The sequence below is a fragment of the Arachis stenosperma genome, chromosome 10 (assembly GCF_014773155.1).
Source record: "Arachis stenosperma cultivar V10309 chromosome 10, arast.V10309.gnm1.PFL2, whole genome shotgun sequence".
Lineage (NCBI taxonomy): Eukaryota > Viridiplantae > Streptophyta > Magnoliopsida > Fabales > Fabaceae > Arachis > Arachis stenosperma.
This window is the reverse complement of record NC_080386.1, coordinates 76,360,540-76,387,538: the sequence shown is the minus strand read 5'-3', so window position 1 is coordinate 76,387,538 and position 26,999 is coordinate 76,360,540. Positions and strand designations below refer to the sequence as shown.

General features: G+C 35.7%; 1 protein-coding gene across 1 annotated transcript; it reads right to left on the bottom strand.

Moving 5' to 3' along the window:
* Positions 1-1,607: 1,607 nt before the first annotated feature.
* LOC130955212 (homeobox-leucine zipper protein ATHB-12-like) lies at positions 1,608-3,387 on the bottom strand. Its single transcript, XM_057882031.1, has 2 exons — positions 2,685-3,387; positions 1,608-2,508 (listed from the first exon to the last, which is right to left on the bottom strand). Exons 1-2 carry the CDS (start codon positions 3,072-3,074, stop codon positions 2,116-2,118), a joined length of 783 nt encoding a protein of 260 aa, XP_057738014.1. The 5' UTR covers positions 3,075-3,387; the 3' UTR covers positions 1,608-2,115.
* Between the last annotated feature and the right edge of the window lie 23,612 nt (positions 3,388-26,999).

Here is a 26,999-nt window from a genome sequence, read left to right as displayed (position 1 = left end):
ACAAAAAATATATAATTTATACCTATATTTATCAGATTTATATATATGAATTAATATAATTTGTATTTATATTTTTTAGAAACAATTTAGTATTTGTACTCACTAAATAATAGCTAAAAATATAAAATTATTGAGCTCAAGAGTTTCTTTTTAAAAATTGATACCGTTAAAAAAATGATAAATTGAAAACATTAACAAAAAATAACAATATTAGTTATATATTCTCCGAGATTTTAGTAATTCAATTTTAATGTGATCTTTTTAAATATTATTAAAAGAAGTGAGTTTTTCATCTTTACAAATTTAAAATTTTCATATCAAATGTTTTGTGAATTCCTTTTGGATAAACTATCAAAATTACTTCTGATTTTTTAGTATACCGACAAAAATACTCCTAATTTTTGTTAATAACAAAAATGTTTTTAAAATATTTTGAAATACAATAAAAATATTTAATATTAAATATATTTTTTTTTAAAATTTATTAGAAATTAAATTTTAATAATTTTTTTTTCAAATATGACTAGAAAAATAAGATAATTTTATTTTTAAAATTCAGTGACTTTGCGTTAAGTAAATTTTTTTTAATCAATGACTAAGAATATCTTTAAAAATTTATAGAGATCGAATTTTTATTCAATTTTTTGTATGTATTGTCAAAATAATTATCTACATATTCGTACAAAATTTTGGATAAAATACATAAACGGTTTGTAAAATATAAAAGTCGCTTGTCACTTATAATAATTTGAGAATATTTTTGTCACGTTTTATAATAATTTGAGAATATTTTTGTCCTTATCATCTGGTGAATTTTGTTAGTTTATCCTTTCTCTCTTGTGAATGACCGAAATTTTTTAAAACAATAAAAAAAAGAGGTATGAAAATTGAATTTTGTTTCGTTTTTTTCATCAACCTTAGAAGTAATATCCAACTATTTTTCGCAAATCAAATGCACAGACTGTTTCTTAAATATAAAAGTCATTTTTAATATGAAATATTGATGGAGATGAAGTGCCAGCAGAAGTGTTGGATAGGCAGCCAGAAGTACTGATTTTATTAAATGCTTGCATTTATATTCCATCAGTGATTTGTTAAACCACAAGAAAATTTCTTACTCTCAGACAATGTCCTACCAGTTTTTATGCAGGATAACAACAGAACATACATGACTCTGGCCTATGAACACTACTTCTTTAATACTATCTTGTAATAATTTATAAAAAAATGGGTATCTTTATTTGAATATAACTATTATAATTAATTCTAGAAAGAATATCAATGCTCATTGCTCAATTACGAATTTACGAATGATTCTGAAAACATTGTCAATAGTCAACCGCACAATAAAGCTTAGTAAAGAAATATATTTTCAACATCAAAGTTGACCTCTACGCCCATGGGATGATCAATAATTATCAGGTATGGCTTAATATATTGAAGCATTTTCTTTCAGGCCGTTCGTTTATATTCTATATACATATCCAATACCAGTTCAATTCTTTGAACAAGCTTAGCAGATCAGAGTCAATGTATGCTGAAACTCTGTCTGATCAGTAGACAAAAGTTGCCAAGGTTATTGGCTGCATATATATCATAATTCTTAACAGCTTAAAATGGGAATGGAAGGCAGGTTAGGAAATAAGCAAGTTCATTGTTTCATTATGTCAAGTAAAGCAATATCATCATTCACTGTTACCATTTTACACATGTTAAGAGGGGCATAGCTAATATAACGCAATACACACGCACGCCCATGCGCACACGGATCTGAAGGCATGCAAGCATGAGGAAACATAAACAAGGCACAATATTATTCTTCCAAATCTCTATGAAGAAAAAGGAAAGGAAGAAAGAATTGAATCATCCAGTGAGAAGTGAGGAGGGAGGCTATCTTAGTTCTCTCCCTATAAATCAAGCCTACAAAACTTCATCTCTTGGAACAGTTTTGGCATATCCAACATGAGTTTCCTACATTCTTCTTGTGCTAGCACCTCTTGATCATCACATCGCTATGCTGGCTTCAGAAGAAGAACCGAACTTTCTTTGTTCCTTCTTCTTCAAGGAACCATCGTCATAACATGCAAGAAAAGAGTGTGTATGTTTTTTTCTTTCTCAAGTCCAGAAATCCAACCATTGTGAAGTGCTACATGATTGATCCAAGATTCCACTTGGATCCTCACTGTACCATTTCTCAAGTGATTCCAAAGGAATCTCTAAATGCTGCTCCTCATCATCCATTCTCATAACTTGGTGGTGGTGATGGCGGTGGTGCTCTCTTTCCTCATCAGGTTTATCATCAGAAGGTAAAGGTACTGTGTCATCATCAACACCCTCATTTGAAAAACTTGTCTTTGCTTCCTCTTCTTCTTCGTTAGGCCTCCAATTGCTGTGAGGACTTCCTGAACCACCATCATCTGTGATACTTCCCTTTGCAATAACCTTCTCTTGTCTTCTTCCATCATGATGAGATGCTGATACCACCATCAAATCATTCAGCTTCTTTAGCTGTTTCGGGAGAAGGGGAAAAAAGGAAAAAGAAAAGAAAATAACACAGTTAAGGCTTCAGAAACTTTATAATATATATTTGTTGAGCACAGTATAAGAATTTTTCATCTCTTACAATCGAACCAAGGCTCGGCATTCAAAGTAAATGAATTAAGAAGTGGAAGAGTAAGTTTTACCTCTAATTGTAAGGAGTCCTTCTCTTTCTTTAGAGACTCAAAGCGAGAAGCTAAGCAGTCATATTCATCTTTAAGCTTCCTATATTCTTGCTCTATTCGTTTTGATTTCCACCGTGCCCTTCTGTTCTGAAACCATATAGCAACTTGCCTTGGCTGCAATCCAAGATCTCTTGCTAGCTGAATCTTCTTCCTTGGCTCAAGCTTGGACTCTGACTCAAATATGCACTCAAGTGATCTAATTTGCTCATCACTGAATCTTCTCTTGTTCTCTATCTTACTCTTTTTCTTCTTAGCATTTTTGTTCTGTGGTAGTGCTACTTCTGAACATGTGAAACTTTCAACATTCTTCCCTTTAGATGCTTGAATATACTCATCATCACCATCCATCATATATGCCTAGTGGGTTCAAAATGGATGATGATTTTAATTTCAAAGTCTATGGAATTGGAATTATTGGTTAGAAATAGACAAATATGTTTGTCACCAACATAGAAAATATGATGAAAAATATAGTTTTAAAAGACTAGTGGGGGGGATCAGGTGCAGAATATATAGCAATAAAGAAAGTATGTTATGTTTATGTATATGTATATGTATATGTGAATGGGAAGGTTATTGTTGGAACTTGCAAATGAAGGATCATATGGACCTATGGGATTAGATACCGTGTGGCTCTTGATGTCTTTGGTTCTCTGTAGGAAGAAATTATCTATCTTTTGCTTTCTTTTACTTGTGTTGGCTAACTATAGGGCCATTATTAGGTTCCTATTATACACTATTTTGTTTGTATAAGGAACTTGCTTACTTGTCACTTGTCACTTGTCTTTTGTCACCCCACACAAGCACACGTCTCTATTTTTTTTTTTTTTTGAGCAAATGATTATGAGGAGAAAAAATATCCATAGAAAGAGTAACGTATTTTTTTACCTGTAATTGCTAGTATGTACTTGTTGGAATTTAACTAGTTATTATCTATCAAATAAGTTATTTGTATAAAATACGAATATGTATTCCACGTGACTATCTATGGCTTTAATTCTCGGAAGATTAGTTTGCTCATAAAATGTTCTTTCAAGCAAAATAATCTTTTGGATACTATGGATATGGAATCTTTATTAATATTGGATAGAATATTTTTCAGAAAACTAACTTTTCGATAGTTAAAATTGTGGGTTGATCAATTTCGGCAGCATAAGGAGCCATTGATATGTTACTGTCACCAAATAGTTATGTGCTGAAATACACCATACTGATAAGGTTGATCCAATAATAAACACTTAAACGACATAATTTTGCTTGTGTCAGCACGTTAATTTGCTATTTCTTTTTAAATTAATATGGACAAGTTATCATTTAACTTTAACTGATAACTTTAACCATATGTATTAATATATTTAAAAAGCTTAGTAATTATGCTGTAGACCTCAAGAAACAAAACTACAAAAGTGACAAGAAGGGAAAAAGGACGGAAATAACAACACAGAAAGTAGAAACTGACATAATCAACATGGTCCCTAATCCCTATGTAATGAAGAGTGTGGGTTTTGAGGTCAGAAATTTCAAAGAAGTGGAACAGCAAAACAAATCGGAAGGAAAATAAATTAGTGTGATTATTGAGCTTAGTGAATAAATTACTCTGTATTGTAGTAGCTGCCAAGAACCGAGTGTCCTAGGACTAAAATGTGATTGTAAGGTTCATCTAAATTGGAGCTTTCTTTGTTATGGAAGGACTTATGTTTCTATTAAAAAAATGGCATTAATTTAGTTTTGTTGTTGGGATCTGTTGATGAGAATTTCTTTTCCTTTGTCATTATTATAATGTTGCTTTCTCGAGTGGGATAGCTAAATGAAGGTCGTAGAAATTTTACAAACTGAAGACCATATGTTTTATTTCTTTGATGTTCACTCTTTTCATAAAGCTGATTAAGCAGTAAAAAGGTGCAATTTGTTAAGTACAAATAATTGGAGGCTAATGAAGGAAATTAAAGTTTTTATAGCTTCTAAGTTTGTTTTGTTTTTTAAATTGTACAAAAACTCCGCATCCATTATATTATTATTAAAATTAGAATATGATTTCAAATGTTTAAATACTTACAAAATATTTTAGAATTGCTAACTATCTTTTACGATTTTGGATCAAACACTTCTAAAATAATGAGGTTGAAGTTAGCTAGAAAATATGACAAGTTACTCATGTATAGGAGAATATTTCGACAGAAGTAAAAAAAGAAAAGTAATTTAATGGAGTAATTGGCTTCCACAACAACAATAAGGGAATCCAGGTCAAAATAAAGGATCCTTTGAAAAATTTATGGACCCTAAAGGAAGAAACAGTAACTTCTGGTTCAAGAAAACAGTTCGTAGAGTAAACAAAATTTGATGTATGCGTAGAGAAGAGAGGAAAAGGAACTAATGTAATATGGGTGTACATGAGTCGCGCTACACTGAGTTTGTCTTAATTCAGACCCAACCCGAAATATATACCGAACCTATTTTTTAGACCCTAATCCAGTCTTAGACCTGATGAAACCTACACACATTCGGATTGGGTGAAAACCGAGTAAAAATCGGATAAAAACTAGAGTTTTAGCATGTGAAAATCTCCAAATATCCAACCATTATTTCACAATTCACATAGTAAAATTCACTTAAAAATTATAACAAGAACCAACTATTATCTAAAATTAAAGCATAACCACAATCAATACTAATATTGTCTAATAACACTAAATAATTAAGTCACATACAAATAACAAAAAATATTATGCATTAGTCTAAAGTCTTGTACTTCCTAAACATAAAACTTTAACTCACAGTCTTTATAACACAAAACATTAACCACAGAAAAATAGTCATCATCCATCAATTGCTATTAATGTTGTCAACTTGTTCCTTGTGATGTGGATGCATAGTAAAACCTACAAAACATATAAAATTACTCATTTTCATATAAGAGATTATTACTTCAAATAATTAAGTCACAATAATAAAAATATTATAAATGTACCTTCAACAATCCTCTTACTACTATTAAATTGATCAAACTCTTGATCTCTAACTTCTTGTTTAAAAGGACACAACCAACTTTGAGTGCATATCAAAGCTTCAGCCATTAATGGTGACAAAGAGCTGCGGAAGACATCAAGCACACGCCCATCAGAGCTAAAGCGTGATTCAGAAGCAACGGTCGAGACCGGAATACCTAAGACGTCATGGGTTATGAGAGAAAGAATCATATATTTTAAAGCATTCACTTTTCCAGCAAGCCAATATATCAAAATTCTTATCTTCCACAGTATTCTCGGCAAGATACCTCACCACATCTGACTTGATATATACATTAGTCTTCTCTCTTTTTTGTATTTTTTGTTTCACATATTCACTCTATTTGAGACTTTAGTATTGTCATCCAAGACATCTCTAGATGAACTTCCACCATCCTCCCTTCCTTTATCATCTGCAACCTCTTTTTCATAAAACATATATAAAGTCTCCAATGTAAGTTTAACAAAATTAGTCATACTAGTAGACATTTTTTTGTCATAAACATCCTCCAAACACCAACAGAGATAATCTAGTTTGTAACGAGGATCCAATACAATAGCAACAAGTAATAACGGGTTAAATTTGTTAATAGGTCCCCAATATTTATGATATTTATTTTTCATAGAACATGCCATAGTTCCTAACAATTCAGAAAGATTTTAGCTCCAAGATGTTAATAGAGAAGCAATAGATGCAATTTTATGAAAATATTTGTTTGATGTAACATGAAAAGAAGATAAGAAACTCAAAGTTATATCGTAGAAGATTCTCAAAAACTCAATGAATAATTTAACATGTTGTCAATTAAGTGGTGTAGGTGGACCAACTTTTTTTTTTCTCCCACTATCATATCCAAACCATCTAAGAAAATCAGGTTCTTGATCATAAAGTCTATCAAAAATTTTTTCAAATTTTTCACCATGTTCCAACATTAGATAGGTAGAATTTCACCTAGTTGAAACATCCAAGCACACAAGGCTTTTAGATTCAATCAACTCAGCCTCAATGCAGTCTTCAAATTTTTTAGTCCGTTGAGGAGAGGACCTAACATACCTGACAGCATTTCTAATGCTTTCAATTGAAGTTTGTTGCTATTAATTCCTTCATTCACTATCAAATTAAGAACATGAGCACAACATCTCATATGCATATACTTTCCTCCACACACCAACCTACCTTTTACACCTAATTTCCTTTGAAGGTAAGTAATAGTCTCATCATTCGAACTTGCATTATCTACTATGATTGTGAAGACTTTTTCAAATTCTCACTTACTCTCAAGCATTTCTCAATTTTTCTTCCTACTATATCACCTTTGTGGTTCTCAGTCTGACAGAAATTTATAATTCTTTTTTGTAACTTCTATTCTTCAGCAACAAAATGTGTAGTCAAGCTCATATAACTATAATTCTGATTTGATGTCCATCAATTTATTGTCAAGTAAACCCGAGCACATGACTTTGCCAACCATTCTTTTAGCTTTTTCTTTTTATCTAAATAAAGTTGAAAGCAATCTCTTGAGACTGTCACCCCTAGATGGCACCGTAAATCTTGGCTAAAATTGATTTAACATTTTTCAAAACCCAATTTCCTCAACAACTTTAAACAATATTTCATCAAGTACAGCGAACTCAGCTACAGACTTCTTACAATCTTGCAAGATATAAACTTTAAAGGCTTTGCATAGTTCCTCTTCTTCATCAATTTTAGGTATATAACCATAAAGTATCCCCTGCTTCTTGATGAGCGGATAATTTATACGCTTTTTGGCATTGTTTTAAGTATATTTTTAGTATGTTTTAGTTAGTTTTTATTATATTTTTATTAGTTTTTAGTTAAAATTCACTTTTCTGGACTTTACTAGGAGTTTGTGTGTTTTTCTGTGATTTCAGGTATTTTCTGGCTGAAATTGAGGGACCTGAGCAAAAATCTGATACAGAGACTGAAAAGGACTGCAGATGCTGTTGGATTCTGACCTCCCTGCACTCGAAGTGGATTTTCTGGAGCTACAGAAGCTCAATTGGCGCACTCTCAACGGCGTTGGAAAGTAGACATCCTGGGCTTTCCACCAATGTATAATAGTCCATACTTTGCCCAAGATTTGATGGCCCAAACCGGCGTTCCAAATCAGCTCAAGAATGCCCGGCGTTAAACGCCGGAACTGGCACAAGAATGGGAGTTAAACGCCCAAACTGGCACAAAAGCTGGCGTTTAACTACAAGAAAAGTCTCTACATGAAAATGCTTCAATGCTCAGCCTAAGCACACACCAAGTGGGCCCGGAAGTAGATTTTTATGTCATTTACTCATTTCTGTAAACCCTAGGCTACTAGTTCTCTACATATAGGACCTTTTGCTACTGTATTTTCATCTTTGGACATCTAGTTCTTAGATCATTGGGAGGCTGGCCATTCGGCCATGCCTAGACCTTGTTCTTATGTATTTTCAACGGTGGAGTTTCTACACACCATAGATTAAGATGTGGAGCTCTGCTGTACCTCGAGTATTAATGCAATTACTATTGTTCTTCTATTCAATTCAGCTTGTTCTTATTCCAAGATATTCATTCGCACTCAAGAACTTGATGAATGTGATGATTATGTGACGCTCATCATCATTCTCACTTATGAACGCGTGCCTGACAACCACTCCCGTTCTACAAGCAAACAAGGCTTGAATGTTTATCTCTTGGATTCTTTAATCGGAATCTTCGTGGTATAAGCTAGAACTGATGGCGGCATTCAAGAGAACCCGGAAGGTCTAAACCTTGTCTGTGGTATTCTGAGTAGGATTCAATGATTGAATGACTGTGACGAGCTTCAAACTTCTGAAGACTGGGCGTTAGTGACAGACGCAAAAGAATCAATGGATTCTACTCCAACCTGATTGAGCACCGACAGATGATTAGCCGTGCCGTGACAGGGTGCGTTGAACATTTTCACTGAGAGGACGGGATTGTAGCCATTGACAACGGTGATGCCCAACATACAGCTTGCCATGAAAAGGAGTAAGAAGGAGTGGATGAAGACAGTAGGAAAGCAGAGAGACGGAAGGGACAAAGCATCTCCATTCGCTTATCTGAAATTCTCACCAATGAAATACATAAGTATCTCTATCCTTGTTTTATGTTTTATTCATAAATCATTCATAACTATTTGAATCTGCCTGACTAAGATTTACAAGGTGACCATAGCTTGCTTCATACCAACAATCTCCGTGGGATCGACCCTTACTCGCGTAAGGTTTATTACTTGGATGACCCAGTGCACTTGCTGGTTAGTTGTGCAAAGTTGTGAAATTATGTTTATACCATGGTATTGAGCACCAAGTTTTTGGATTCATTACTGGGGATTATTTGAGTTGTGAAAAGTAGAGATCACAATTTCGTGCACCAAGTTTTTGGCGCCGTTGCCGGGGATTGTTGAGTTTGGACAACCGACGGTTCATCTTGTTGCTTAGATTAGGTATTTATCTTCAGAGTTCTTAAGAATGAATTCTAGTGTTTCAAGGTGATGTTCTTATCATCACCAAAGCTGATTGATTATCATCAATTTAGCTCTTGAATGCAATGTCCTGCTGAAGCTTGGCTAGTCATGTCTAATTCTTTTAGACTAAAGCTTTAGACTAACATTGCATGATTCTTGGAATTCTCATTAAGAATTTTGATATCTTTATTTTCTTTTTCCACTTAATTTTTGAAAAATCCAAAAAAAAAAATTTACAAAATTATAAAAACAAAAAATATTTCTTGTTTGAGTATAGTGTCTCATTTTAAGTTTGGTGTCATTTGCATGTTTCTGTTCTTCTTGCATCCATTCATGTGTCTTCATTAATCTTCAAGTTGTTCTTGATGATTTCCTTGCTCTGATCTTTAAATTCTCTTGTTTTGTGTGTTTTGTTGTTTCTCATATGCATTCTCATTTTGTTAGTGTTAGTAGTATACAAACTGCTAAGTTTGGTGTCTTGCATGCATTGTTATTTGATTTTAGTTGCATTGTGATTATTCCTCATTACTAAAAATCCAAAAATATTTTTAATTTGTGTCTTTTCAAGTCAATAATACAGAGAATTGAAGATTCAGAACATTCAGCAGAGGAATTACACAGAAAAAGCTGGGCGTTCAAAACGCCTAGAGAGGAAGGCAAACTGGCGTTTAAACGCCAGCCAGGGTGCCTGGCTGGGCGTTTAACGCCCAAAAGGGTAGTGCTTTGGGCGTTAAACGCCAGAATGTGCACCATTCTAGGCGTTTAACGCCAGGATGGCACAAGAGGGAAGATTCTGTTTTCAATTCAGATTTTTTAAGTTTTCAAAATTTTTCAAAATCAAATCTTTTTCAAATCATATATTTTCAATCAAATCTTTTTCAAAATCAATTTCTTTCCATTTTCAAAAATACTTGCTATCAATTAATGATTTGATTCAACATTTCAAGTATGTTGCCTTTTTTGTTGAGAAAGGTTTAATGTTTGAATCATATCTTTCCTTGTTAGCCAAGTCATTAATTTTTAAAATCAAATCTTTTTAAATTGTTTTTCAAATCATATCTTCTCAATCACATCTTTTTAAAATCATAACTTTTCAATCATATATTTTTAATCACATCTTTTTAAAAATAGTTTTCAATCATATCTTTTTGATTTCTAATTTCAAAATCTTTTTCAAAAATCACTTGATTTCTTTTCCACTCTTAGTTTTCGAAAATCAATTAAAGTTTTTCAAAATGTTTTTAAAATCTTTTTAAATTATTTTCAAAAATTTCTTCCCCTCTTCTCACATCCTTCTATTTATGGACTAACACTATTCCTCAATGAACAATTCGAACTCTATATCTCTTGATAAGTTCGAATTCTTCTACTTCTTTCTTCTATTTTTCTTTTCCTCTGACACCTCAAGGAATCTCTATACTGTGACATAGAGGATTCCATATTTTCTTGTTCTCTTCTTTTTCATATGAGCAAGAGCAAAGACAAAAGCATTCTTGTTGAGGCTGACCCTGAACCTGAAAAGACCTTGAAGCGAAAGCTAAGAGAAGCTAAGGCACAACTCTCTGTAGAGGACCTAACAGAAATCTTCAAACAGGAAGAACCCATGGTAGCCGAAAACAACAACAATGCAAGGAAGGTGTTGGGTGACTTTACTGCACCTACTCCCGACTTCTATAGGAGAAGCATCTCTATCCCTGCCATTGGAGCAAACAACTTTGAGCTTAAGCCTCAATTAGTTTCTCTAATGCAACAGAATTGCAAGTTCCATGGACTTCCATTGGAAGATCCTCATCAGTTTTTAGCTGAATTCTTGCAAATCTGTGACACTGTCAAGACTAATGGGGTTGACCCTGAAATCTACAGACTTATGCTCTTCCCTTTTGCTGTAAGAGACAGAGCTAGGATATGGCTGGATTCACAACCTAAAGAAAGCCTGAACTCTTGGGAAAAGCTAGTCAATGCCTTCTTGGCAAAGTTCTTTCCACCTCAAAAATTGAGTAAGCTTAGAGTGGAAGTCCAAACCTTCAGACAGAAGGAAGGAGAATCCCTCTATGAAGCTTGGGAAAGATACAAATAATTAATCAGAAAGTGTCCCTCTGACATGCTTTCTGAATGGAGCATCATAGGTATTTTCTATGATGGTCTCTCTGAACTATCCAAGATGTCATTGGATAGCTCTGCTGGAGGATCTCTTCATCTGAAGAAGACGCCTGCAGAAGCTTAAGAGCTCATTGAAATGGTTGCAAATAACCAATTCATGTACACTTCTGAAAGGAATCCTGTGAACAATGGGACAAATCAGAAGAAAGGAGTTCTTGAGATTGATACTCTGAATGCCATATTGGCTCATAACAAGATATTGACTCAGCAAGTCAATTTGATTTCTCAAAGTCTGTCTGGAATGCAAGCTGCACCAGGTAGTACTAAGGACGCTTCATCTGAAGAAGAAGCTTATGATCCTGAGAACCCTTCAATGGAAGAGGTGAATTACATGGGAGAACCCTATGGAAACACCTATAATTCTTCATGGAGAAATCATCCAAATCTCTCATGGAAGGATCAACAGAGACCTCAACAAGGTTTCAACAATAATAATGGTGGAAGAAACAGGTTTAGCAATGGTAATCCTTTTCCATCATCTTCTCAGCAACAGACAGAGAATTCTAAGCAGAGCCACTCTGACTTAGCAACCATGGTCTCTGATCTAATCAAAACCACTCAAAGTTTCATGATTGAAACAAGGTCCTCCATTAGGAATTTGGAGGCACAAGTGGGACAGCTGAGCAAGAAAATTACTGAACTCCCTCCTAGTACTCTTCCAAGCAATACAGAAGAGAATCCAAAAGGAGAATGTAAGGCCATCAACATGGCCGAACTTGGAGAGGAGGGAGAGGCAGTGAACGCCACTGAGGAAGACCTCAATGGACGTCCACTGGCCTCCAATGAGTTCCCTAATGAGGAACCATGGGAATCTGAGGCTCACACTGAGACCATAGAGATTCCATTGGATTTACTTCTGTCTTTCATGAGCTCTGATGAGTATTCTTCCTCTGAAGAGGATGAGTATGTCACTGAAGAGCAAGTTGCTAAATACCTTGGAGCAATCATGAAGCTAAATGACAAGTTATTTGGTAATGAGACTTGGGAGGATGAACCTCCTTTGCTCACCAAAGAACTGGATGACTTGACTAGGCAGAGATTACCTCAAAAGAGACAAGATCCTGGGAAGTTCTCAATACCTTGTGCCATAGGCACCATGACCTTCAAGAAGGCCTTGTGTGACCTAGGGTCAAGTGTAAACCTCATGCCTCTCTCTGTAATGGAGAAGCTAGGGATCTTTGAGGTACAAGCTGCAAGAATCTCACTAGAGATGGTAGACAATTCAAGAAAACAAGCTTATGGGCTAGTAGAGGATGTTCTGGTGAAGATTGAAGACCATTACATCCCTGCTGATTTCATAGTCCTAGAGACTGGGAAGTGCATAAATGAATCAATCATCCTTGGCAGACCCTTCCTAGCCACAGCAAAGGCTGTGATTGATGTTGATAGAGGAGAATTGATCATTCAAGTGAATGAAGAATCCTTTGTGTTTAAGGCTCAAGGATATTCCTCTGTTACCATGGAGAGGAAGCATGAAGAGCTTCTCTCAAAACAGAGTCAAATAGAGCCCCCACAGTCAAACTCTAAGTTTGGTGTTGGGAGGCCACAACCAACTTCTAAGTTTGGTGTTGAACCCCCACATTCAAACTCTAAGTTTGGTGTTGGGAGGTTCCAACATTGCTCTGAGTATCTGTGAGGCTCCATGAGAGCCCTCTGTCAAGCTACTGACATTAAAGAAGCGCTTGTTGGGAGGCAACCCAATGTTATATTTTATCTATTTTCCTTTGTTATTTTATGTTTTCTGTAGGTTGATGATCATGAGAAGTCACAAAATCAGTTGAAAAAGCAAAAACAGAATGAAAAATAGAAAGAAAAACAGCACACCCTGGAGGAAGAACCTACTAGCATTTAAACGCCAGTAAGGACAGTAAATGGGCGTTTAACGCCCAGTCTGGCACCATTCTGGGCGTTTAACGCCAGAAAGGGGCACCAGACTGGCGTTAAACGCCAGGAAAGGGCAAGAAGTTGGCGTTAAACGCCAGAAATGGGCACCAGCCCGGCGTTTAACGCCAGAATTGGCACAGAGAGCATTTTTGATCGCCACTTGGTGCAGGGATGACTTTTTCTTGACACCTCAGGATCTGTGGACCCCACAGGATCCCCACCTATCCTACCACCCTCTCTCTTCTTCTCCACCCATTCACTAATCACCTCAACCACTCTTCCCCAAAAAAACCCCTCACCTATCAAATCCCACTATTCTCTTCACCACTCACATCCATCCTTCATAAAATCTCACCTACCTCACCATTCAAATTCAAACCACTTTCCCTCCTAAACCCACCCTCCCATAACCGAACCCTAACCCTCTCTCCACCCCTATTTAACCCATCTTCACTCACTCATTTTCACACACCCTAAACACTACTTCTCCCCCTTTGGCCGAACCACAAAGCCACATCCATCTCCTCTATTTCTTCTTCTTCTACTCTCTTCTTTCTTCTTTTGCTCGAGGACGAGCAAACCTTTTAAGTTTGGTGTGGTAAAAGCATTGCTTTTTGTTTTTCCATAACCATTCATGGCATCCAAGGCCGAAGAAATCTCTAGAAAGAGGAAAGGGAAGGCAAAAGCTTCCACCTCCGAGTCATGGGAGATGGAGAGATTCATCTCAAGGGTGCATCAAGACCACTTCTATGAAGTTGTAGCCATGAAAAAGGTGATCCCCGAGGTCCCTTTCAAACTCAAAAAGAGTGAATATCCGGAGATCCGACATGAGATCCGAAGAAGAGGTTGGGAAGTTCTTACCAACCCTATTCAACAAGTCGGAATCTTAATGGTTCAAGAGTTCTATGCCAATGCATGGATCACCAAGAACCATGATCAAAGTGTGAACCCGGACCCAAAGAATTCGCTTACAATGGTTCGGGGGAAATACTTAGATTTTAGTCCGGAAAATGTAAGGTTGGCATTCAACTTGCCCATGATGCAAGGAGATGAACACCCTTACACTAGAAGGGTCAACTTTGATCAAAGGTTGGACCAAGTCCTCACAGTCATTTGTGAAGAGGGCACCCAATGGAAGAGAGATTCAAGAGGGAAGCCGGTTCAATTGAGAAGGCATGACCTCAAGCCCGTAGCTAGGGGATGGTTGGAGTTTATCCAACGCTCAATCATTCCCACTAGCAACCGGTCTGAAGTTACTCTAGACCGGGCCATCATGATTCATAGCATCATGATTGGAGAAGAAGTAGAAGTTCATGAGGTTATAGCCCAAGAACTTTATAAGGTGGCAGACAAGTCCTCTACCTTGGCAAGGTTAGCCTTTTCTCATCTCATTTGTCACCTCTGTTATTCAGTTGGAGTTGACATAGAGGGAGACATCCCCATTGATGAGGACAAGCCCATCACTAAGAAAAGGATGGAGCAAACAAGAGATCCCACTAATCATGAAATCCCTGAGATGCCTCAAGGGATGCACTTTCCTCCACAAAACTATTGGGAGCAAATCAACACCTCCCTAGGAGAATTGAGTTCCAACATGGGACAACTAAGGGTGGAGCACCAAGAACATTCCATCCTCCTCCATGAAATTAGAGAAGATCAAAGAATCATGAGAGAGGAGCAACAAAGACAAGGAAGAGACATTGAGGAGCTCAAGCACTCCATAAGACCTTCAAGAGGAAGAACAAGCCGCCATCACTAAGGTGGACCCGTTCTTTAATTTCCTTGTTCTTTATTTTCTTGTTTTTCGAAATTTCATGCTTATGTTTATCTATGTTTGTGTCTTGTGATCATTAGTGTCTTAGTGTCTATGCCTTAAAGTTATGAATGTCCTATGAATCCATCACCTCTCTTAAATGAAAAATGTTCTTAATTGAAAAAGAGAAGAATTGCATGAATTTTGAATTTTATAACAGATTAATTATTTTGATGTGGTGGCAATACTTTTGTTTTCTGAATGTATGCTTAAACAGTGCATATGTCTTTTGAATTTGTTGTTTATGAATGGTTGGCTCTTGAAAGAATGATGAAAAAGGAGACATGTTACTGAGGATCTGAAAAATCATAAAAATGATTCTTGAAGCAAGAAAAAGCAGTGAATACAAAAAAAAGAAGAAGCGAAAAAAAAATGAAAAAAAAAGAGAAAGATAAAAGGAAAGAAAAAGAAAGAAATAAAGTTGTGATCCAAGGCAAAAAGAGTGTGCTTAAGAACCCTGGACACCTCTAATTGGGGACTCTAGCAAAGCTGAGTCACAATCTGAAAAAGGTTCACCCAATTATGTGTCTGTGGCATGTATGTATCCGGTGGTAATACTGGAAGACAGAGTGCTTTGGGCCACGGCCAAGACTCATAAAGTAGCTGTGTTCAAGAATCATCATACTTAACTAGGGGAATCAATAACACTATCTGGATTCTGAGTTCCTATAGAAGCCAATCATTCTGAATTTCAAAGGATAGAGTGAGATGCCAAAACTGTTCAGAGGCAAGAAGCTAAAAGCCCCGCTCATCTAATTAATACTGATCTTCATAGATATTTTTGGAATTCATTGCATATTCTCTTCTCTTTATCTTATTAGATTTTCAGTTGCTTGGGGACAAGCAACAATTTAAGTTTGGTGTTGTGATGAGCGGATAATTTATACGCTTTTTGGCATTGTTTTTAGTATGCTTTTAGTATGTTTTAGTTAGTTTTTATTATATTTTTATTAGTTTTTAGTTAAAATTCACTTTTCTGGACTTTACTAGGAGTTTGTGTGTTTCTCTGTGATTTCAGGTATTTTCTGGCTGAAATTGAGGGACCTGAGCAAAAATCTGATTCAGAGACTGAAAAGGACTGCAGATGCTGTTGGATTCTGACCTCCTTGCACTCTAAGTGGATTTTCTGGAGCTACAGAAGCCCAATTGGCGCGCTCTCAACGGCGTTGGAAAGTAGACATCTTGGGCTTTCCAGAAATGTATAATAGTCCATACTTTGCCTGAGATTTGATGGCCCAAACCGGCGTTCCAAATCAGCTCCAGAATGCCCGGCGTTAAACGCCGGAACTGGCACAAGAATGGGAGTTAAACGCCCAAACTGGCACAAAAGCTGGCGTTTAACTCCAAGAAAAGTCTCTACACGAAAATGCTTCAATGCTCAGCCCAAGCACACACCAAGTGGGCCCGGAAGTAGATTTTTATGTCATTTACTCATTTCTGTAAACCCTAGGCTACTAGTTCTCTACATATAGGACCTTTTGCTATTGTATTTTCATCTTTGGACATTTAGTTCTTAGATCATTGGGAGGCTGGCCATTCGGCCATGCCTAGACCTTGTTCTTATGTATTTTCAACGGTGGAGTTTCTACACACCATAGATTAAGGTGTGGAGCTCTGCTGTACCTCGAGTATTAATGCAATTACTATTGTTCTTCTATTCAATTCAGCTTGTTCTTATTCCAAGATATTCATTCGCACTCAAGAACTTGATGAATGTGATGATTATGTGATGCTCATCATCATTCTCACTTATGAACGCGTGCCTGACAACCACTCCCGTTCTACAAGCAAACAAGGCTTAAATGTTTATCTCTTGGATTCTTTAATCGGAATCTTCGTGGTATAAGCTAGAACTGATGGCGGCATTCAAGAGAATCCAGAAGGTCTAAACCTTGTCTGTGATATTCTGAGTAGGATTCAATGATTGAATGACTGTGACGAGCTTCAAACTCCTGAAGGCTGGGCGTTAGTGATAGACGCAAAAGAATCAATGGATTCTACTGCAACCTGATTGAGAACCGACAGATGATTAGCCGTGCCGTGACAGGGTGCGTTGAACATTTTCACTGAGAGGACGGGATTGTAGCCACTGACAACGGTGATGCCCAACATACAGCTTGCCATGGAAAGGAGTAAGAAGGAGTGGATGAAGACAGTAGGAAAGCAGAGAGACGGAAGGGACAAAGCATCTCCATTCGCTTATCTGAAATTCTCACCAATGAAATACATAAGTATCTCTATCCTTGTTTTATGTTTTATTCATAAATCATTCATAACCATTTGAATCTGGCTGACTAAGATTTACAAGGTGACCATAGCTTGCTTCATACCTACAATCTCCGTGGGATCGACCCTTACTCGCGTAAGGTTTATTACTTGGACAACCCAGTGCACTTGCTGGTTAGTTGTGCGAAGTTGTGAAATTATGTTTATACCATGGTATTGAGCACCAAGTTTTTGGATTCATTACCAGAGATTATTTGAGTTATGAAAAGTAGGGATCACAATTTCGTGCACCACTTCTCCACTTTAGTAAATATCTACTTATGAGCACTCTTCAAGTGCTTGTTTAGAGAATTTGTGCCATGTTTAGTAGGGTAATAATTATATTTTTTCTGCCAATGAATACATTTAGCCTAGTGCTATCCTTTTGTCTCAGTCAATGGAAGTTTAGTAAAACGCTGTTAAACATACAATTTTTTCCTTACGAACAACTTTTAAATCTTCATTTTTTGCATCTTTATTTTCTTCATCAACTTGTGGTGTACTAAGTGCAGTAGGAGTTATGGAAGCATTAATAGTAAGAGCAGGAACAGGAGCAGCAAGATTTTCAGTTTAATTTTCTATTATTTTGTTCTCTTCGGTGATTGGTGGAGAAACACAATTATCTCCTCCTCTCATTATTCGTATCCTAAACAAACAACATTAAGAATAAATTTAACAATAATCAGCAACACATAAAAAATTTAGCAATAATTAGAACACACTTAAACAGGAAGAACAAAGTTGCACCTAATCAGAAGTTTCAATAATCAAGAGTCATACCAATAATAAAAAATCTAATTAGAATAATAATTAAAATTTGATTAGAACAATAAACACCTAATCAGAACAATAATTAAATACTGGAAAAGGAAGAATAATAAACACTTAATCAGAACAATAATCAAAATTCCTAATTAGAAATTTCAATAATCAAATCCCTAATTAGACATTTTAATAATCAAAATTCTTAATTAAAAATTCCAATAATCAAATCCTAAATCATAAATTTCAATAATCAAAATCTTGAAGCAGAAATTGTAATAATCAAAACCCTAATCAGAAATTCCAATAATCAAAATCCTAATCAGAAATTTCAATAATCAAATCTCTAATCAGAAATTCCAATAATCAAAACTCTAATAAAAAATTCCAATAATCAAATCCTTAATAAGAAATTCAAAACATTAATTATTTATTTGAGCTTGAGCAGGTGCCAGAGAAGAGAAGAAGAATAAGACCAGCAACGAAAGCCGTCGTCATCGTCATTCAGGTCTTGATTGTTAGAGAAGCTCCGTCGCCATTTGTAGTCGTTATCATCATCGAGGGACATCGTCACCGGGAGGTGAGAAGCAGTGCACCACCGTCGTGACTTCGAGGCTGGGGAGCAGTGATGGACACTGTCATGGTGGTTGGTGAGAGACAGAGAGAAGCCTGAGAGGGAAAGAGTGCGATGGTTGGTGAGAGGCACAGAGAGTGCTGCGACGGAAAGGCTGGCAATGGCGCCGTGAGGGCCTGAGGGGAAGGGCTGAGACGGGAGTGTGGTAGGGTGCATGACTGTGTAAAAGAGGGCTTGTGAGGTTGTGGACAGTGGGCTCGTGGCTACATGAAAGTGCCCTAGTTCATTGAGAAATTTGAAATGTGAATTATGATTCAATACCGGGTCGGGTCCGGGTGACCCGAGTTATGGCCCGGTCCCGATTTCATCTTTCTCACTGATTTTATTTCTTTTTCCCGGATCAGTCCCAGGTTACTTCGAGTCCGAGCCGAGTCTTTGAGCCGGATCGGACTAGACCATGTACACTCTTATAATGTAATATCAATTAATGAATTATGAAATGTAATACAAGACTAACTCTTCTATGCACTGAGACTGACATATATAGCTATACAAGCCTTGTGCATTATTACACTTACCATAATAGAACTATTATAATAGAACCCTTATAATAATAGCAACCTCTAACTAACTATCAAAACAGAATTCTAACCTCCACTTTGACCTATATCCTTGACACCTCCTCTTAAATTCAAGTTGGTTCTAAAAGCAACTTTGACAATAGTTTGGTTAGAATATTAGTTATTTGCTCATGGCCAAGAATATGAATTACATAAAGTTCTCAGTTGGCAACTATATCATGAATAGACTGAATGTCTAACTGAAAATATTTGATTTTGTCATGGAATACTGGATTCATAGTGAAGAGGACAATATTCATTATCACAAAAAATAGTAGGTACCGTGAACAGTGTTACTCGAAGCCCTTCCAACAAGTTCTTGAGCCAAAACATCTCAACCTCACATGTTGTAACACTCCAAAATTTTGCCTCAGTTGATGACCTTAAGATTGTCACTTATTTTCGAATTTGGATCATCTAAATTTTGAATTTTTATTTCAGAGGGTAAAGTGTGATCTCTCACCTTTGAATGATTTCTCTCTCATATTTTTTCTTGGTCTCACCTATGATATAAATGATGAGAGATCACACTTTACCCATTAAAGTGAAATTCAAAATTTAGAAGATCCAAATCCCTTATTTTCTATACCACCAAGAGACCAAGTTAGTTTCTAAGAAAATGCAAACTCCTAACACTAATTTGGGGTCCTCTAAATCTGAGGCACAATCAGCATCAACAAACCCATATAACCCTAAAAGTCGTTGTGTATGATCAATCTTTGATCTTTTGTATCTTGTAGATAGTGGAAAATTCTCTTTACAGCTTTCCAATGAACAAATAATAGCAGATACATAAATTGACTAATTTTACTCACCGTAAAAAAAAATCTAGCCTGGTGATAGTAATATATTGAAGAGTTTTTGTCATTGACCGATAGTGACGGATCTAAAAAATTTTAGTACTACGAACAAAATAACATTGCCAAATAATAAAAAATATTAACATTAATATATTTAGATATTTAAACCTTAGAGTATATTAGTTACTCAAATATTTTTTTATTTCAATGTTTTCGTAATATTGCATGAGTAGTATATTTATTATTAATACTAGTGATTAGTCAAGCATCTAATACTTGTCAAATTATATTTTTATTGATTAATTTTTATATGATACAAAAAAGAATTATAACTCCATATCTAAAAAATATAGAGTATAACTTGAATCAATTAATTTAGAATTTTCACCATTCACTACAAGAAAAGAGAGTTATTTTAACACTTTGTTTTTTAACACCATAATTAAATGTCAAAATTAATATATATTTTTGACAAATATCACAAATGTCAAATTCTCTATGTTTTCTTGATGAATAATTTGACCATAGAAAATTACTTCTCAATTTTGACACTCATTTGTTTTCAATTTATTCCACTATTTCTCTTCTTCTTTGGACTCTGTCAATTTTGACATCACATTGCTCTCATTTTGGGATCATACTACTCATTCTTTATCTTCAAAATCTCAATTTATTCTTTAGTTTCAAGATCTCATCTCATTCTTTGTTAAAAATTTTTGTTGAGAATATTTTATGATCAATAAGTATTACAATAAATAGTATTTTTGACAGTTAACAAGTATCACATAAAATATATTCTCAAATTTTTTTAACAAATTATTTTTGATAGCCAATATTTATCAAAATAAGATTTAAACTTTTTTCACAATTACTTATATGTTAAAAATACTATTTTTGACCAAACTTTTATTAACATATTTTTATTGTTAAAATAGTATCAAATTTTGTTTTTTGACAAATTTTAATTCTTTTTTTACACATATAATCCTAAAAAATAATTTATATTGTTGTAGTGATTTTTTGTCTGAATTTTTATTAAAATTATGTGAGAGGGACAAAAAATTTATGAAAAAAAAAAGTTCAAATCAAACAACTACAATTCTCTTTATATGTAGGTATAGATAAAATAATATCTTTTTTCTATTTAGCAAATATTCAAATAATTTTTTAATATTTAATTAAAAAGTTGATTTTTTATCATATTATGGTAAAAACCTTTTCGACAAAAATAATATTATATGTTATAAACAAAACTAAATTAAATAAAACAATAAAAAGTAAATAAATGATATATGTTATAAAAGATATTAAATATTAATAATCTCATTTATATTTAAAAATGAAAGAGCTCTGAACCTGTTGACATTAGTTGGAGTGAAAAATTCGTGGGTGTTGAGATAGAACTGGCCTCTATCATACCTAATTTTAAAAGCAAATCACATATATATTTTGTTTTAGAAAGGTGAATTTGACCTTGTTCAGGCCATTGCACTTCTATTTCTGAAAAATAATTATGCCTGCCCAAGTCTTTTAAAGGGAATACATTGTCCAACCTTTTAATCATGTTTTCAATTTCTAATGAGTCATTACCTATACTAATTATATGAAAAAATAGATAAAAGTACATTTAAATTTTTACATGGTGGACAGATGTACTCTTCAATATTTTTTAATGAGTCATTTGCATATATGAATATAAGACTTCATTGTCAATTCTACTCTTCTGTGGTCTGAGTAATTTTTTCGGCAGTGGTAAAGGCCAGGTAGCACGGTATTGTGTGATGTGGCCAATTTGAGGTGACACAGTAGAAAATAGAATTATTACATTATTAAATTTATTGAAATAAATATATGAAAAGGACACAATGGAATCACTGTTCATCCTCTTCCTTCTCCAATTCTTTTGAACTCTAAGAACCCTAACACAAAGCGGAAAAAAAACTCTTCCTTCATTCTCTTCATTTTCTTCTATACATCTTCTTCCTGTATGTCATAATAGGGGTTTGTAAACTCTAATATATCGAAATGTCACACTCTCAACGAAGGAAGAATATGCTTCATGCTTGTGCCAGTAGTTGTGGTGGCTCGTCTTCTGTCCCAAAAAATAAAAAGAAGAAGTTCGACTACAATAATGGCAAGTGTCTGCATGGACTTGACGCAGTGATGCTTGAGTCTGCTACAAACCCCTGGAAGATTGTTTCTTCGTTGAGGTATGTGAATTCTGATTTTGTTTATGAATCAGAGGAATCAGGCTCGACATGAGGAACAAAGATCTTTGGTGCCTCATTCCTTCCTCCTTGCACAAACCTTTGACCATTTGTTGCTGGCCTCTTATATGATGCTCTTCTGTTCTTTTGACTATTTTTAGATTACTGGGTAGATACTTCATTCTGACCTTCATGCTGGGAACCATTAGGACATGGCGAACAACATGCTTCAGGGTCTATGCCGGGCACTCGTCGTCGACCTCGCCGCCGGAGACCAACAGAAAACGTTGACGACCAACGCTGGCTTCTCGTTCTTCATGGCGGTGGGAAACGTCCTAGGATACGAAGGAATTGGAGAAGGAAGAGGATGAACAGTGGTTCCATTATGCCTTTTTCTTATAAATATTTTAACAAATTTCATAATGTAATATTTTTATCTTCCAATGTGTCACCCCAAATTGGTCACATCACACAATATCGTGCCCCTTGGCCTCCACCATTGTCAGAAAAATTACTCAGGCCACGGAAGGGTAGAATTGACAACGAAATTTTATATTCATATGTGCAAATAACTCATTAAAAAATTGAGGAGTACATCTGTCCACCGTGTAAAAATTCGAATGTACTTTTGTCTATTTTTCCTAATTATATTATCAACATATCATTGGATGTAAATCACATAAGTTGTTCTAATTTTTACTTTTTACAAACAAAGAAACACGAGACTGAGTATTACAAAAACCAAATACTTTTTTATTTTAACTTAGTTTTATAAACCACTTCTTAGAAGCTTGCTTTAAATCGTACAAAGATCTATTTAGTTTACGTATAAAATTATCAGAATTATCTTTAAAATCTTAAGGCTCTAAGTTATATAAATAATTTGATGAAAATATATCTCTATTAAAAAAATAGTATTAATAAAATTTAATTACTGTTAAAAAAAATAAGAATTAGAATTTGAAAAAAAAGAGAAAAAATAAGAATAATTGATGAATCTATTAATGATTATTGTTATACACAGAACATCACAAAAAGGCTATGGTGGACGAAATTGTGATTCACATTATATGTTTCTTAGATTTTGAATGAAAGCTTATTTATGGCACTGCCATGTTCTAATTATGTTGAGATGAAGGCTTCTAAGGGGCAGCACCTGTGTGAGGTTTTCTTTATTGGAATTCACAACTCCGCTCAACTAACCAGCAAGTGTACTGGGTCGTCCAAGTAATAACCTTACGTGAGTAAGGGTCGAATCCACAGAGATTGTTGGTATGAAGCAAGCTATGGTCACCTTGCAAATCTCAGTCAGGCGGATTAAATATGATACTTAATTAGATTCAAATAATAAAATAGATAAAATAAAAGGGATAGAATACTTATGCAGATTCATTAGTAGGAATTTCAGATAAGTGGAATGGAGATGCTATAGAGCTCTCAGACGCCTGCCTTCCTACTTCTTCTACTCAATCCTTCTTACTCCTTTCCATGGCAAGCTTTATGTAGGGCATCACCGTTGTCAGTGGCTACATCCCATCCTCGCAGTGAAAGCTAATGCTCACGCACTCTGTCACAGTACGGCCAATCACCGGTCGGTTCCCTCCCCTACTGGAATAGAATCCCTCTTTTGCGTCTGTCACTAACGCCCAGCAGGTTACAGGTTTGAAGCTCGTCACAGTCACTCAATCCTAGAATCCTACTCGGAATACCATAGACAAGGTTTAGACTTTCCGGATCCTCATGAATGCCGCCATCTATCTAACTTATACCACGAAGATTCTGTTGGGGAATCTAAGAGATACACGTTCAAGCCTTGTTGCATGTAGAACGGAAGTGGTTGTCAATCACGCGCGTTCATCAGTGAGAATAGTAATGAGGGTTATCTAACTCATCATCATTCATCATGTTCTTGAGTACGAATGAGTATCTTGGAATAAGAATAAGATAGAGAATTGAATAAGAGAAAATAGAACTTCATTAATCTTTGAGGTACAGCAGAGCTCCACACCCTTAATCTATGGTGTGCAGAAACTCCACCGTTGAAAATACATAAGCAGAAGGTTCAGGCATGGCCGAATGGCCAGCCCCCTAAACGTGATCAATAGTCTCTTAGGATGAAGAATAAAACAAAACTGAGACCAAAGATGTCTAATACATCAATAATTCATCCTATTTATAATAAACTAGCTCCTAGGGTTTACATGAGTAAGTAATTGATGCATAAATCCACTTCCGGGGCCCACTTGGTGTATGCTTGGGCTGAGCTTGATCTATCCACGAGCTGAGGCTTCTCTTGGAGTTGAATTTCGAGTTATGATGTGTTTTGGGCGTTCAACTCCGGATAATGACGTTTTTCTGGCGTTTAACTCCAGAAAGGGGCGTGTACTTGGCGTTCAACGCCAAGTTGCGTCGTCATTCTTCGAATAAAGTATGGACTATTATATATTGCTGGAAATCCCTGGATGTCTACTTTCCAACGCCGTTGAGAGCGCGCCATTTGGAGGTCTGTAGCTCCAGAAAATCCATTTCGAGTGCAGGGAGGTCAGATTCCAACAGAATCAGCAGTCCTTTTGTCAGCCTTTTTCAGAGTTTTGCTCAAATCCCTCAATTTCAGTCAGAATTTACCTGAAATCACAGAAAAACACACAAACTCATAGTAAAGTCCAGAAATGTGAATTTAACATAAAAACTAAGGAAAACATCCCTAAAAGTAGCTCAAACTTACTAAAAACTATATAAAAACAATGCCAAAAAGCGTATAAATTATCCGCTCATCACAACACCAAACTTAAATTGTTGCTTGTCCCCAAGCAACTGAAAATCAAATAGGATAAAAAGAAGAGAATATACTATAAGGTTCAAAATACCAGTGAATATTAATTTAATTACATGAGCGGGACTTGTAGCTTTTTGTTTCTGAACAGTTTTGGCATCTCACTTTTTCCTTTGAAGTTCAGAGTGATTGGCATCTCTAGGAACTTAGAATTTTGGATAGTGTTATTGACTTTCCTAGTTAAGCATGTTGATTCTTGAACACAGCTACTTTTGAGTCTTGGCCGTGGCCCTAAGCACTTTGTTTTCCAGTATTACCACCGGATACACAAATGCCACAGACACATAACTGGGTGAACCTTTTCAGATTGTGACTCAGCTTTGCTAGAGTCCCCAGTTAGTGGTGTCCAGAGCTCTTAAGCACACTCTTTTGCCTTGGATCACGACTTTAACCACTCAGTCTCAAGCTTTTCACTTGGACCTTCATGACACAAGCACATGGTTAGGGACAGCTTGGTTTAGCCGCTTAGGCCTGGATTTAATTTCCTTGGGCCCTCCTATCCATTGATGCTCAAAGCCTTGGATCCTTTTTACCCTTGCCTTTTGGTTTTAAGGGCTATTGGCTTTTTCTATTGCTCCTTCTTTTTCTATATACTCTTTTTAGATCTCTTTTTTTTTTTCACTGCTTTTTCTTGCTTCAAGAATCAATTCCATGAATTTTTCAGATCATCAATAACATTTCTCTTTGTTCATCATTCTTTCAAGAACCAACAATTTTAACACTCATAAACAACAAGATCCAAAGACATATGCACTGTTCATTCATTCATTCAGAAGACAAAAATTATTGTCACCACATCAATATAATTAAACTAAATTCAATAATAATTTCGAAAATTATGTACTTCTTGTTCTTTTGAATTAAAACATTTTTCTTTTAAGAGAGGTGAAGGACTAATGGATTTTATTCATAGCTTTAAGGCATGGTTACATACTAATGATCATGAAATGAAGACACAAAACATAGATAAACACAATAATTAAAAACCGAAAACAGAAAGAAATAAAGAACAAGGAATCAATCCACCTTAGTGGCGTCTCCTTCTTGAAGGACCAATGATGTTCTTCAACTCTTCTATGTCCCTTCCTTGCCTTTGTTGAATGATTCCTAGTAATTTTCGTGTTCCTCCCCTTAGTTGCTTCCAATATTTTTGTGGAGGATAACTTATCCCCTGAGGTATCTCAGGGATCTCTTGATTTGCAGCCACATGTTCTAACCAACTGAGCTATTCCAGCTTATATGAGTCTTTCCATCTTCCATGACTCAGAGGTGGAAGCTTTTGTCTTCCCTTTGAGGTTTCTCTGGCCTTAGGTGCCATTAATGGTAATGGAAAAGCAAAAAAGCTATGCTTTTACCACACCAAACTTAAAATATTGCTCGCCCTCGAGCAAGAAAAGAAAGAAGAGAAGAAGAAGAAAAATGGAGGTGAGTGAGGGGAGATGGATTCGGCTATATGGGTGGGATTGGGTGGGAAAGGGAAGTTGAATTGTAAAGGTAGGTGGGGTGAAGTATGTTGGGAATTTGTGACATGGGGAATAGTCATCACAAAAACTAGGATTAGGAGGTAAGGTGGGAATATGGTAGGTGGGATCCTGTGGGGTCCACAGATCCTGAGGTGTCAAGGAATTCCATCCCTGCACCATATAGGCATGTAACATGCCTTCATGCATCATCCTGGCGTTCAAACGCCCATTGGTGCATGTTCTGGGCGTTTAACGCCCATGTAATGCATGTTTCTGGCGTTGAACGCCAGTTTCATGCTTGTTCCTGGCGTTCAGCGCCAGTTTTTCCTGTCTGTGCACCATCCTAGCATTTAACGCCAGGATGTTACTTGTTTTGGGCGTTCAGCGTCAGAATGGTGCTCTGTT

What these genes read in the sequence shown, in the direction of transcription:
- LOC130955212 (XM_057882031.1), bottom strand. Translation starts at nt 3,074, where the DNA reads ATGATGGATGGTGATGATGAGTATATTCAAGCATCTAAAGGGAAGAAT. An exon ending in AGGACTCCTTACAATTAGAG is followed by an intron (nt 2,509 to 2,684) that starts GTAAAACTTACT and finishes CTCCCGAAACAG; the next exon opens with CTAAAGAAGCTGAATGATTT.